Source organism: Lathamus discolor, chromosome 8, assembly GCF_037157495.1.
Source record: "Lathamus discolor isolate bLatDis1 chromosome 8, bLatDis1.hap1, whole genome shotgun sequence".
In the NCBI taxonomy this organism is placed as follows: Eukaryota; Metazoa; Chordata; class Aves; order Psittaciformes; family Psittacidae; genus Lathamus; species Lathamus discolor.
In genome coordinates, this window is record NC_088891.1 from 16165795 (window position 1) to 16181577 (window position 15783).

The window sequence follows — 15783 nt, forward strand, 5'->3', positions numbered from 1 at the left end:
TTGACCTAAATGCAAGCAGACTATATATTCCTTAATAACTATTACCACTTGACTTATGCTACTCATTCACGGCAATTTTCAGGGCATAGAAACTTACTAAACTGTATCTGCATCTCTGCTTTGCCAGAGAGTCTTGTCCAGATAAAGTTTTTTTAAAAAAACCCACTTAGTTTTGAACTATAGAAACCTTTGCAGGAAGTTTTCCTTGGTTATGAACTACTTTCTGAATTTCTTCTTTATAAATGAGCTTAAGTAAAATGAGATCAATTTGAACTGAATGCCTGTATTGTTTTAATTAAGATACAACAGAACTATAAAGTTAGGTTTAAATGGCACAACTTTCTACCTGCATATGAACACCTAGTCATGGGAATCATCTGGACTTGCTAACAGTTCCTAAATTCAATTTCTAGGCAGAAGCTTCACAAGATGTTTACAATGAAAGTTACTGTACTATGGAATGTGCTACTTCTACCCATTCACAGCTGATTTGGAGGACAAGTTGTGTCTCATCTCTTCATGGAGCACTAAGGAAAAGTATTTTCTTTGCACACAGTAAGTACGTCTTTATCTGTGAAGGGCAAAAGTGAAGAATTTATTTTTATTGATAACATATGAAATTTTCACAGTCACAGAAATTAATTACAGCTGAACAGTAGTCATCAGTTTCCTTATCAAATGTAATGCACGCATTTTAGCTCATTTGACCTTGGAAAACCTTAAAAACTAATCATTTAGTAAACAAGAAACAAAATAAATTATTAGCATGTTTTAACAGAACAAAAATAAAGCTTGAGGAGACCCTGAACTCATGTTTTGCCTATAATATTCACACAAAGTAATACAAATGAAATTAATGAAAAATACCTGGAATCAAGTTTGGGCAATTTGTTCAGTTGTGGATTAGGCTCATTAAATGTTGATATACTAATCACTGTGATGGCATCGATGTGAAAATGTGTTCTATAACATCAGAAATTAAACAATTAATAAGGTCTTCATCAGTGTCAGGGTGTAAAAATAATTTATTAGCTTTTGCACATAAAAAATTCAGCTACTATTATTTTTGATTGTTTCTAAACAGCAGCAAACAGTTGAAAAGGTGACAACTGAAAAGTGTGCAATAAAAAATAAGGCAAGCAGAGTGCAAATGCTGTAGTACTACAGAATTGAGGGTAGCAGAAAAAAAATAAGCGAGAACTTAGTAAATCATGACAATCACCAAGTTACTTGTATGCCATCTCATTATTTCAGCCAAGGAAGAACCATTAAACCAGTATGCAAGTAAACTTTTATTTTACAACTATCAAGAGTTAATTAAGATTTAAAGCCATCCCTTAGGGGTGGGATGTGAAGTAGGTCATAGCGATGGTAACATTATATTGGCTTAAGTTTGTAAAACATCATGGAATACTGAAACCAAAAGCTTGCAAGACAACATGCCTTGACTCTACTGGTTTTGATCAATGATCCGCTGTAAGCAGAGTTTCATGTAGGAATTTTTATTGCGTATTTCTATCACTGCATCTCTGACAAGCTCAATGAACATTTGAGGCCAGAGCTTCTGCAACGACTCATTTTTCATATTGATGTCAGCTGCTTCTTTCACTAAGTTCTCAACGTATGTCTGGCAAAATGTTTTTCTTTCCTTGATTTCCTGCATGGGAGAACCATTACATGTTGCATAAGACAAAGAAGAAAAAGGTTAAACAAGAGCAAAACCCCAAAACAAGCACAAAGATTCAATGAACTAAAGAACATCATGATTACCAGGCAATGAGACTCTGCACACTTTTTCCTGTTGGTTTTAAGTTGCACGGACCAGGAGGTTTAAGTCAACCTTCTATGAGTGTGGCTGCAGAGTATTACCGTACTCATAATATTCATATTCACATTCATTAATTTACCTGAAATCCACTGTTAAGTAGTCATGTGAATACCTTTCAACAGCATTACGATTTTTCTTGCCTTCTGGAACAGCATTCAAAATTTACAGAAATTAAGAAACATATTACTTTTCTTCCTTCTCTGCATTCCCTTCACACATTTTCATGATTATAGTGAAACAGTTGGAAAGCATACGTTTATCTACCTTCCTTAACACGAATATACTGTCACAGAAAACTATGCCACTGTGCATCCTTTTCACAGGTTCCCTGATGGACTCTGACAAGTCCATGGTTCCTAATGTGCTACATTAGATACTGAAGTAACATGAACCTTTTTGCAACTACCAGCTCTGTATTTTACTCTATTAATCCCTGTTTCTGCGGAGTTTCTATAAAATGCCGTAATAAGCTTTGAACAGCAAGTTATATTGGAGCTAAACATCTAACCAGTTTGATTTATGGCACTGTTAAAAATGTTAGGTCATGTTTCAGGCCATCAAAACAGAAGTTTTCTTAAATGAGTGATAAAGCAGAGAAAATACTTTCCAGCTGTTTCATCTAAAACCCTAAAATTATTAATCAATGACTCACACTGTCATCTCTAGAAATAAACTTATTCAATCACATTTATTATGTTAGTTTAGTACTGATGGGGAACTGGAATCAGTCTTCTGCCTATCTTACTCTTCTCTTGTGACATCCTGTAATATCTGCTGCCACACAGATAACACTATAACAATGGACAAGGTGTAAATTGACGTGCTGGGAAAATAATGCATATATTTAATGGACTGTAGAATTATTAAGCTTATTTTATTATAGTGCTTGTTCCATGGTAAAGGACAAGAGAAATGCCTCGTTGTCTTACTCTATGCCATTCAAAGTTTAAGAGCTACTATACCAGCTTTTGAAACCGTTTTCTTCATTTAATCGCTCCACACGAGGTCATTGTCTCTTTTTTACGCTATGGATCTGAGATAATAAAATCACAATGCAATAACTGAATTCATTGTTTACTGAACTTGATTTAATTTCTTGCACTACAAGATTTATATATTCCCACATAAAAAAAAGCAAATAAAGGGACAAACGTGGGAAGCAGAGTGCACATAGCTAGAACTCATGATGCCTGCTCAAAGGAGACTGTGGTTGAAAGAAGTATGTTCTCCCTGCAAATAATTTCCCTCTGCCCATGCAAGCATGTTAGCAGATCACAAACACAAACTAAAACAAGCGTGACTAATGCACTTGTCTGAAATAAGCCAGCTGGCAATTTCATTATTAATTAAACCTAATACATTTCTTACGCATTTATTTTCCTGTAGCACATATAAAACCTAGGAAGACTCATCTGAAGGTATTCTGTATCAGTGCATTTTGGGATATTTTTCTGACATTCTAATTCGATTACAAAATCCTAAAATCTGCAATATATGTATTTCTTTGAAAAAAATCCTGCTTTTATTTTACTAATGCAGGTACATTTTGTTACAAATATAAGGCTTGCAGGTGAGAAGGTATTTCCGAGACTATGGCAATGTTCAGGAACCACTCTACTGAAGACAGAAACTGATCATTATCCAGTATTCTGGCAAAGATCAGACAAAATGTTTGATCATACATTTAAATATGTTAAATGGTGACATTTCAAAACCACCATTCTCAATAGCATAACTGAAACTTGACATCAAGACAAATTCCATGAGTAGTAGTTTAAGATTATATGATACAGGATGAAAATATTTTGCAATTATATACTTACCTCAAGCTTTTCCATATGAAAATCCTTTGTCATGTAATTCAATGTTGCTCGAGCTGTGCTCTCCTCTCCATTTCTTCTGTTGTCTATACTCTCCTCACTTCCAATCCCAGACTTCTTCCCCTTTCCCTCCAGCAGATAATGGAACTGTTTCTTCCTTTGAAAAGATAAAAAGATTTACAGTCCGAATTATTAGAAATTTCTTCTTTAAATGCAGATGTTTCTAGTGATTGTGAGGTTTTTTAAATTTTCTCCCTTTGACCATGTACTTTATGAGCTGTCAAATTTACTGCACCCTCAAGTTACTCAAAACACGTATGACTGTAGATATTCCTCCATTAATTTGCTTCCATACAATTGACTTTTGACATGTATCACATAGCATCTCCTAAATAGGAAATCTTGCAGCTTAAACTTGTATTAAGTATGCATCTACAGCAGATGAAAAATAGGGTTTTTTTAAGCACCTTTTTTCTTACAGCACCAACTCCTAAATCTGTTAACTGTGATAAGTCACTCAGTATAAAATACCCACTAAAACCAGCTAAGTCTTCACCATCGAAGTCCGCAAATCTTCACCAATACCAATACAATTGCAGAATTAAACAAGCAGCTCATTTGTGTGCCTGAGCCTTTTAATCTTATTCAGCAGATTTCATAAAATCCCTGTGAAAACCTCTGGCTACATGAATCAGGAGATGCTAATATTTCTGCAATAAGCAGAGAACTTATCTTGCAAAATTTTCATCTTTTCATCCAGAAAGAATTTAACACAGTCATGTGCAAAAGAACTAAACAACATGCTCTGGACAAATTACAGTTCCATTTATTGTATTTTACCTAGATTCTCCAAGTAATGAAAGCATGCGATAATGTGGCAGCTCAGAGGATGCTACATATGCCAGAATGCCGAACAGCCTTTCTGCCATTACAATGTCATTTTCAGTAACCTGTGAGGGAAGGGGGAGAAGGGGAAGAAAAAGTTTCAAAACTGGCACATTCATATTTCATTACATAAGTATATTAACTGAAATTTGTTATCCAGTTTACTGCACAAAGGTCTGTTCCGGGCATATCATCAAAACGTAGATTTGCTTTTACTGGCATTTTAAATGTACTTTAAAAGAAATCAAATGAGGTGCTGGTGCTTGTTTTATTTCCTGTAATTCCGAAAACTTTAATGTATATACATGCTACCCTGTGCTTCACAACAGTTTTCACAAAACAAAGAATTTTCTAACAATTTCTTACACTGAGTATCTGAAGACTAGACATTCTGCTCCATACTGCATGCACTTACAAACGGTCTACTGGAAAACTCCTGATCAAGTTATGCTGGAGAAATAAGATTCTGGGTACCTACATGTGAAACAGTAAATTACAGCCTCTCTTATTTTGGCAGCATCATAGAGAAGGCTTGGGGGGGAGGCAGGGAGGAGAATTTATTCTCTGCATTTTTCAACCCCCAAAATAAGTGTGGCTTCCTTGTACTTCTCTAAATACCACCCATACTGTTGTGTCAACACTGTTAAGAGATGTCTCTTTAAATTGATTTTCAGTGGTTGATTGTATACATTTTTATTTTGTATAAAGATGGTAAAAGGGGGTTATTTTTGGTGGTTGTTATTGGGTTTTGTTTGTCTTGGCTCACAACCTCTGGAGACTATGGCCTGTGTTTCTCCTGCCCTGATGGCCAGACTATGAACTGATTTCAGCTGCCAAAAGTTTGTTGGCACAATTTCTAGACTCCTGGCTTTCCAGTGAGTGCAGAAGAAATCTTTATGATCATCTCAATCTGACCTGGATAACACAGGACAATGAAACTCACTGAGTTCTTAACTTCTGGATCAAATTTAATTTCCGTTCATCTTGTATTTTTGGAAAGCAACCCACAATTAAATAAACTTCAATACTCACAATATTTACTAAGTACTTCCAGACACTTTTTGTGTTCTGCATTATTCAAGCTAGCAAGTAAAAAGGAATTTTGACCCAAATATATGTAATCTGATTATATTCTTGTTTAATGTTTATACACTGTACAATCTAATCCTGCCTAAGGTATACTGCAACAGCATAATGCAGGGAGAAATCCACCAGAGAAAACATAGGTCTGGAAATGAGAAATGTAAAGTCAATTCCATTTTTACAGTGTTTAGATTTGCTCATTTTCACTTAAAATTACAGAAGTCTAATTAACTAGCCTAAGAGTAAATGACCCTGCTGAACAGTCTGTTAACAGAAGCAAGAAAACAAAGAGGAAAACAGAAGGCAGCTAGGGAAACAAAGACCATTACAGGCAGAAAGGTCTATTGGAGAAGTGATTTGAATTTATTTATTTATGTTAAGAGAAGCATAAAGACCAGGTCAACAGAGACAGCAATGCTGAATACTCTTTAGTTCACAGTAACTTATGTTCTCTATGTTACCCCAGTATATTGTTTGCTCCATTAATCACAAAAAAAGACTGTAACGGTAATATCAAATAAATGTAAAACTATTATGCCTGACTCTTGCCAAGTACAGAACAGGCACCAAGTCAGCAAACATGATGCATCTGTTATACTGGATGACACACCACTTCGTGTAAAGCGTTTTGTAGAGGTCAGTAACTTCAAATCTTGACAACTCTTAATTGAGATTACTATCACAAGGAAAAGCTTGAAATAGTGTAGCTCAATAAAGAGAACTTTCTTCCTAACAGTTCATAAATGTAACAGTTTGAAAGGTGAAAGTGATAATTTTTACCAGGAGACTCAGTTTCTAGCCTGGAACATAACTGGAATGGGGACATTGGAGAAAAAAGCAAAGTGCTGTTATGGAATTATTATTATTAAAAGTGCTAGAGTTATGCAATTTAGTTATGCAGTTAGTATGTATTGATGTTACTCCACTGCAATATGCACCTCAGAGCTGGCAACACGGTAGTCTTCACAAACATTGCATACAAATGATAATCAGAATAGCAGAGTATGCACATTTCTCTTTGATCTGAAACTATTATTTAGGGCTGATCTAAGGTTTGCAAGCACACTTCAGGGGTCTGTATTCTTTACATTGAGACAGAAGTTACTATTACTGGTTTTAAAAGAAAAGGTAATATACATCTGCAAAGCTGGATACCATGACTTCTGTTGTAGACTAATGAAAACCAGCAATCAGAGTTCATCTCTTTCTTCCTCTTGACTATGACACTTTTCAAATGATTAATGACACTAGGAAAAAAAAAATCTGTGTGCACATCTTCATATAGTGTGGTCCAGCTAAAAATGTTTAATGATAAATATGTTCTTCAGTCATATGTATAAGATTTGATATATGTCCTACCTAAAAAGCATGCCATGCTACATGTAAATCCACTCACTAAATTAATCCCCAAGCACTATTATAAAATTCAAAGTTTTCCTTCAGAGGCTGAATATGCTGACCTTGAGATTGTATCAGAAACTCTACATCAACAATTGTGTTATTTTCTTTTTTCTCGTTCTTTCTCCATTAAGACCAAACAGGCAAGATTTAGCTTCTATGTTCTTCTAACCTGAATCACTAGTGTTGATTTTGAAAATATCACGTAGTAAAAAAGAAATAAACCTGAAATCCACGTTCAACCTTCTTCTACTGTGTTGTAAGAATCAGTCATATTTGCCTTCATCCTCCATCTTGTCTCATCCTTTCTCTGATAGTTAATTCAGGTAAGCTCTTTAACCCACTCCTGCTCTTCTATGCAACTAATGCATAATTTACAGAACTAAAAGTAAACCACAGCATCCATACTATGGCTATATCAGATAACAAGTAAAATACCTAATCCAAAACATATGATGATCACCAAACCAAAATACCAGACTAAAACAATGTATTATTCTTGCTCTAATTAACTTCCAGACCATTGCTTAAACTTATTTAGCATTTAAAATTGAATGCACATTCAGACTTTGTATTGCATCCCGACTATTCTCACTCCCTTTATGATCAAAGCACAAGTATAACAAACATTTTATATGCCTGAATAAATTAACTTTCAATTGATGTAATGGGGAATAAAGTAAAAAGAATAGGAATACTAGTGTCCTAACTTTCAGTTTTCTTAAATATAAAACAAACAGCTAACAACAACAACAAAATGTATTTGACAGTCTTTTTTCTTTGATAGGCTTAAAGAAGAAAATGTTTTATAGCACTGGAAAATACAAATAATCCTATACTGTAAACTACCAAGTAGTCCCTCAAATGCCAGTTGTTGCGCTAGTATGCATTGTCAGCACTGAGACTGTTTTGAACAGTCTTTATAAAATATAGTAACATCATGCAGGATTTGTTGTTTTGTTTTTTTAAATTACTATTTATTTATTAAGTAATACATGCAGAAATAATAAGTCTTCCATTCAGGTAAATGCCAACCACCCAGGTATAGATTTGGACTGCCATTTGTGATTGCAGACAACTGAGACAATACATTTTAATGGCAACTAAGAATCTTATCAACTTGGCTAACTGTAACACAATATATTTGGACTTAATAAAAACATAGCACAAGAAATAATATAGTGAAGTCTACTTAATCCCCTGCCCACAAAATACTGAACAGACACTGTCCAGGTTCTGCTTTATGAGCAATTCACTTGCTTTTTTAAAAAACAATGCTAATTTCTAAGACCAACAGTAAGAAGGAAGCAACACTGTCCTACCTTTATGCCATTTATCTTCTGTAGATTAAAATGGTTCAGTCTAAACAGAACATAGTATTTCCACAAGGTGAAGTTTACAACTGGATTTCCCTGAGGATCAACTGTCAACTGTTCAATGCGATGCATCTGAGCTAATGCATTGAATTGCTGCAGTGTCACAAGATTTGTCTCCTTAAGCTTCAGGTGCTTAAAAATTAAAAAAAAAAAAAAAAGTAAGCCACAATAAATTAAATAAGGAACCCATAAAGAGTGAACACAAGGATCCTTCCTCTGTGCCACTCAAACAATTTTCAAACTTGAATAAACAGTCTTTAGGTCTGATGAAGCAAGTGAGCTCACTTCATTTGAGGTCTCTGTGGCAAAACCAATTGGCATATTACATTTATTTAGAAATGTCAACATTACATGCCCCTAAAAAGAAGCCTTTAGGAACAGCACTAATGTTTTCAATGTTACAAAAAGCAGTGATACTACTTAAGCAATGTCCAATTCTGCAAGTAAAGCAACTGCAACATCCACACATAAAAGTAAATATAATACATAGTTTTAAATATGCTGCTTTTTTAGCCATAGCAGGCTGGCATTAAGTCCTACCCTGCTGTTTCTTTGAACTATGACCTACATCAGTGGTCTAGAGCACTGTATAGTTGGCTACAACAGTAGCATTACTGAGGGAAGAGAAGGAGAAATAACTGATTGTGAAGATGAAAATTTAGCTGAGATTCTGCTATCCCCCACAAATTTCCACACAGAGTGAATAAATCTGTGGGGAATTGAAAACAAAATTATCTTATCTCAACCTAGTCATTAAGTTCTGTTATACTCAAAACCCTAAGAAGAAGCAGGGAGCTCTCAAGAGGCATAAGAGTAACAAGTTGCTTTATGTATGTTATCAGTATTTTATTATTTGCTTCAAAATGACTGATTTAAACATCCAAGGAAAAATAAAAAAAAAGACACTAGTAAAGGGATGTCTCATTTATGCTGTTTTGCTTCACCAAGAACTGAGGAATTCCAAAGCCATAAAATTCAAAGGGGCTACTAGCTAGTTATCTCCTTTGAATTACACCTCTCTCTTTTTATTCTACCAGCTATCTGATCTTCAAACTCACAACAAAAATGAAGGACTCCTGACACCACGGATCCATAACAATGGCATGGAACACCACCACAGTATCAGTTTTGCAACTTAAAAATAATCAGCTAGGTCAAAGGAATGAACAGAAACAATAACCAGTCTGAAAAGAAAATATCATCCTGTGTGAGAATCAATTTCTAAGTATGAAGTTAAAGTTATTGTTATAGGATAACACCAAGCAAATATGTCATTCACAAACTTATCTATTTATTTGAAAGCACTCAAGGGTGACTATGCCAAATTAAGGTTCTACTAGAGAATAGGCATTCCATAGCTGTTCACACAGCTGAAATCTTACCACAAAATTAGGAAATTTTATCTTCAGTTTAGTTAACACTTGAACAATTTCGTCAAATTCTATGAACATAAAGGAGACTGTGACAATAATTCCAGCTGTCTGAACACTCCAGTTTCGATCCAGGCACTCCAGCGCACCAGCACCATACAAGCAAAGAGTATCTCCTTCCACTTCCACTAAATGAGACTCAAGAACAGACAAGCCTTGTACTGCACTGCTCAATATTGTATCAAGAGACCTGTAGGGAAATAAAAATGCAGTGATGTAAATGAGATTATTTTGAGATAGTAACATGACTCTATTGAATGATCGTCCTTTCATTTACCAAAATCCAGCTGCATTAATTCATCTGGTTCAAAACCATAAACGGCTGGAAAACCCTCTTTCCATCAAGCAGTATTGCAGATGCTCTACTCCTTAGGAAGAAAGGGTCTGGGTGCATTTAAGTTGGGGGGGGGGGGGGGGGGCGGTGGCAGGTAATTTGGGAGTATTTAACAAATAAACTAAGAAGTCACTCATATTGAATAATTTGCTGAGAGTTTTTAATTTAGAATGTTAACTTGTGTTGCTTTAGATATCTAAAACCAACTTCAAAACAATGTATTTATTCAAGCAAGGTCACCTTCAAATTCTGTCTGCTGCACAAAATGTAGAAGTTATGACACGATTAATTGCTTTAAGAACAGACAGTTGTTAAAACCAATCCAGGATAATGCTACTCACAGTACTTAACAGATATTTTTATTCTTGAACAAGAGTATCACTCTTTCCTCAAAACCGTATGTCCATTATCTGATCAGGGTATCAAGATTCATTATTCTGCTTAGAGATGAGAATAATCTTATGGCTTATTATATTTGTTTAATCCTTAACTAATAGGGATAAGTAAGCATTTTTTTTAAATAATGTGAGCTTTCCAATTCACAAAAGCGACTATACAATTAAGCAACAAGTTCAGGGATTCTCAGTTCTCACCTCCTTGTGTCTTACTTCATGATAAAAAACAGCAGTGTTATCTGCAGCTTCTTAATTATAACATACATTGCCACATATTTAATCTTTTTAATCTGCTTAAAAAAAAAAAAAATAACCTGGGGATAAAGATTTTCACACTTTCATTTCTCTAACCAATCGTGAAGGAGAAAAATTCCAAAACTAAGTTTCCAATTAAGAAACCTAAATGCACCGTAGTTTGCATAAAGGAATTATAACATATGCAAATAAAGCACAAAGCTTCTTCTGCTAACATCTCAGGGGGCTGAAATTTGATATTTCATTGAAGTAGATTCGTAGACTATGTTGCAGAAATCAAAATAAAAAGCTTTCACTAGAACATGGATACAGATTTTACGCATTATATTTTATTACTGTAGATTTGATGAAAGAATCCTAACATTCATGGTTAGGAAACTACAAGGAATAAGCAAATTTAGTCACTGTATCCAACACAAGCAGAAACAGCATTGAATCAAGATCCATCCTACAACTCCAAGGAAAAAGTCTTAAGATATTAATTAAAAGCATGATTTCTCAAGCAAAGAGGATCTGTTTATTGAAAGAACAATAGTTCTTTTCAGCTACCATAGTTACATTGACTTCATCACAGGGGATGATTACTTACACTGAATTATACTGTGAGGAAATCAAGGAGGCAAAAAAGCAGTGCCTGAACATATGTTTGGGGGAAAGCTTTGGAAGCATAAGAACAAAAAAGGCTATAGCAATTTAAAAATACTAAGAAAATAAAAAAAGTTCCAAAAGATGCAGCCCTTGATTGGAGATAAAAAACAGGCCTAGACACTGAGACTCAGATGGGTTCTGTTTGTGAGAGGCAAAAACTTCCCGCCTGTACCTGACATCTCCTGTGTTTATCTGGTACAGCAGGAAGCTGTACTTGCTACTGAATTCATGCAGACTATTTTTTCAGGCTTCTGCCCAAGTTAGCCAAGGCTAAAAGTGTGCTGGTTTGGTTTTAGCTGATTGGGTAACAGGCACACACTGTTCATTAGGTCTAGCGTTTGGTTTTTAAACTATACGGAATGCCAGATGGCCATCTTTTAGATGCAAATAAGCAAGCCTCAGTGTATCACCAGAAAAACAACTAAAAAAGCCAACCAAAACCCCAACAAACCCCCCTCAAACAAACAACAAAAAAAAGCCTATACAATATCAAATATAAATAGCAATGCAAACATTACCTTAGGAAAAATTATACTGGGAATAAAACTAAGTCAAAGAACTGCTATTGTTAAAACAGCACGGGTATGAGGGCAGTCCAATAAGAGATGCTGCTGTTCAAACTAAGAACACATATTCAGAGTGAGCTTATGAAGCCTCCTGATACCCAAAGAGATTACAAACATCTGTAATGCTTGTACATACTAATTTTGCTCATTTCAACTGAAGACAATCATCTAAGCTGTTAAGGAAATTAAAAGCCTTAAAAAGGCTAAAGAATTCATGCTTAGCATTTCTTGCAAACACAAAGCCCTCGTTTATTTAGCAAATTCACATGATTTAGCTTACATTTCTTTAGGCAAGGAGTTGTATTATTTAATATATGTTCCTTTTTATTCATGGCTAACAGGTTTAATGACTAATTAAAACGTCTTTTCAGGATTGATTTGGATATATTACTTTTGATAATGAAATATAGTGAGACCTCAGAGATGACAAGTAGAAACCTCGAATATAAGATATGAACAAGAAGTATTACCCAATAAAATACCTGCTTTCTTCAGGAAATACATATGCAGCACTGCCATTAATCTGACAGGGCTCATCATCTTTATCTTGGTTTAAAGAAGCCACAAGAGCTGTTCGATTCTGCTGTATCTCCCACTGACGAGCAATATTAGAAATTGTTAACCGCTTCTTTTCCTGAAACAAAGTTAAGATACACAAGCTATATCAGTGCAGTATCACCACGTTTGTTTGTTCTGAAAGAAATATGCCACTTAATAAAAACATTTTAAACATTCTAAATTGAAGAAACAAGAGTACTAATAGGTGGTTATTAAAACGAAGGCATTGTTCTAGTGCTATTTTGCATAACTGACAGCAAATCATTTCACAAAATTTGCAGAACAGAAGCAAGAGAAGTAACATAATAAATCCACAACTTCTGAAAGAATGAATCTAAACTATTTGGTTTGGATAACCATAGAAGTCTCATTTTGACAGGCTGGAGCTGGTTGTGATACTGCTCCCACAAAAAAGGGCAGACTGCCTGTACTTTCCTCCATGCTGCTAGAGTGACCCCAGCACTTAGCTAAGACAGTTATGCAATTGCTGTGAGCATTACCAGTAATTACAGCATACTCTGTGTGTGGGGGGGGAAAAGTTATCTTCTGAAAAATTGAAAAAGTTAATTTTCTAAAAACAGAAAACGAAATTACCTTCGTGACAGACACAAGGACTGCACCAGATCCAGGTTTAAATATCTTATAATACTTTTAAAGTAGTTTCTATATCCTAGACATGTCTTGTCAATGAATCAGTATTTCAAAAGCTTATTAAGTACTTGTGTTTGTATAGTCATGCAAACCATGTCAATTGCCTGTGAATCTATGAACAGGTTATTATTCTATTGCATCATAAAGATATATGTGATTTAATATATGCAACTTAGAATACTTTAAAAGGTGAAGGAAAAAGGTACTTTGTAACAAGTCATGGACTGGCAGCTGAACACTAATCAAGTAAAAACTATACAACATAAATAATATCAAAGGGTAAATTCATTGTTAGTTTCACTTCATTTTGTTCTACTGAACCAGATCGAATTCTCTGGGCGTCAGTCATCACACTGCTAGACTCAGACAGTGACTTAAGATTTCTGAGAAGAAAATGTTACAGAGGAACTTATAATAAATAAATTTATATCCACAGAACATGGAGAAGACAGAGTATCAGCCAAAGCCCATGATTTCTTGGTATATAATATCACACTCTAAATTGATGCTGCTATAGAAATATCACTTTGAAGTCCATAGAAAAGAACAACCTTAATTTAAAGCTTCCCACTCTTGGAAGTATTAAACACCCATCATATTCTAAGAACCCTTTCATTTCTTTCATATATTTCAGAACACCACTATTGGAACTGCAACACAGACAAGTGGCCTAATATTTTGGAATGGAGGTAGGGAAAAGGCAAGCCTGATTTTGCCCTTTGTTGTATAAACAGCAGTTCATAGGCAATTCAACATAGTTCAAATGTGTATTTGTCAGTAATTTTACCCATGAACAGAAGAAGGATAAAAGTTGCATACTCTTCAGATGTATTAATTAATATTCTACATTGATGCTATGAAAGTCTGGATTGAAACAGCAAGTACTTCTTAGCTCCAAGCTACAATGATCTCAAATTGGGTCTAAAAGGATCTCAAACAAGCTAAATCCCTATTAAGCATCATTTCCTTAGAGCATAAGCTATTCACCTTTATCAATTTCTTACCAGAGTTCAAAGCCCATCTAACGTCATAATTTTAAATGTCATTATATTAATTCCTGTCTTGTTTAGACTATTTTGCTAGTCTGATTAAAATACAAGAAAACAACACAAAATTTATGAGGATTTAGAAGGCTATAACAAAAATCCTAAAGGCTAGAGAGGCTTTACTTGTTTTAAGATTGAACATTTACATTTCTAAGACAGACTCTATGGCTGTAAAGAAAAAAAAGAAAGTTTTATTATAGCCCCTTTTTCCAAATAGGAAAAAAACCAGTAATTTATTTGACATGCCTATGGAGAATGGCAGGGGATAAGCGTAAATGTAAATTTTCAATAATTAACATTTTTGATACATTGTTTGACCTATACTCACTATGCTCCTAGGTTTAATTTATAAAAGTAACATGTGACTGTTACCATCACACTGATACATAATTCTTTTCATGGTGGGTGAGCTGTAGACATCACTGCAATGCCATTCACTAAGAACATTCCTCATACTACTCTGTGCTGGAGATGTGAAGTCCAAACCACCACAAATGAGTATTTAATTGAAAACCAGAAAATAGCAGATCAACAAAAAAAGCACAAATTTAATCATCTGTGACTGAGGTTTATGGAACCTATGTATTTCCTCAAGAATAAGCAACTGCAGATCGACGTTTCACAATAAAATATTTAACAGCTACATGAAAATCCCTCATGCTGCAGCTATTTAAACAGTAAACACCATGATGTGTCTCAGTGACTGATAATGCAGAGACAGATCTCACAGACCTAAACTTTCACAAAAATTATGTCCATAATTGTCTGTAACTGACACTGAAAGTTCACAGAGATCACTTTAGTAACTACCTTCTTCTGAAAGTTTTTATCATTTTAAAGAGCTCAGAACTCTTCTTTCACATTCAATCTACCCAAAGAGTCATGATGTTATCTGGTTAGAGAATACTAAGTGCCCAACACTTACAGTCTTCAGTGATGACCAGGCTCCATGTCACAGAAAGCAAGGGAAATTGAAATAGTCTGCATTTTATTCCAATTACATTTAGAAAATTCTGTTCTGAAGGGTGAGAGGCTCCTCACAACCCCAGCTACCATACAGCTCTACTTCGTTAGCCCTCAGTTATGGGCTGCAGGATTCCCATGGGGCTTTGAAAATTTCCAAGAATGCATTTTACAAAAAGCAAATTTTAGAAGTATGAAGAAGATTCTGTTATGTAAACAGCAAGAACTACTTCGTGTTCCAGTAAATATTAAGTTCAGCCTCTGTTGGAAAAGAATTACATTCTCTGTACATTTTGAAGTATAATCTCAAACTTTACCAGAGGAGTGGATTTTAAGAAATAAAAAAAAATACATAACAATAACAATTTTTTATAAAAATAATAAAAAGTCTGGAAAAAGAGAATTGAAGAAACTCTACAATAGGTGAGACAAATATATGCAAGGGAAAAAGCACTTTTTTAATGCAGTGAATACAGGAAAACAGCTATTATTCAATACTGAACGAGTGCCTACAATTTCATTTACCCTGCATATAGTTCAAGAAAGT

The 15783-nt window shown here is 34.7% G+C and overlaps 1 protein-coding gene across 5 annotated transcripts in view; it reads right to left on the minus strand.

Annotated features, from left to right (window-relative positions):
- Window positions 1–586: 586 nt before the first annotated feature.
- Window positions 587–15783, minus strand: part of LRRC49 (leucine rich repeat containing 49) — a 49341-nt gene continuing 34144 nt past the window's right edge. For 2 of the 5 annotated variants that reach the window (XM_065688963.1, XM_065688960.1), the window contains 6 exons: window positions 12489–12652; window positions 9773–10010; window positions 8337–8522; window positions 4489–4598; window positions 3652–3805; window positions 587–1657 (listed from right to left, as the gene is read on the minus strand). In XM_065688963.1, the coding sequence (XP_065545035.1) occupies window positions 1451–1657; window positions 3652–3805; window positions 4489–4598; window positions 8337–8522; window positions 9773–10010; window positions 12489–12652 (1059 nt within the window). In that variant the 3' untranslated portion in view covers window positions 587–1450. Of the gene's footprint in view, window positions 2862–3651; window positions 3806–4488; window positions 4599–8336; window positions 8523–9772; window positions 10011–12488; window positions 12653–15783 lie in introns of all 5 variants that reach the window. The other 3 variants (XM_065688962.1, XM_065688959.1, XM_065688961.1) reach the window with 3 other exon arrangements.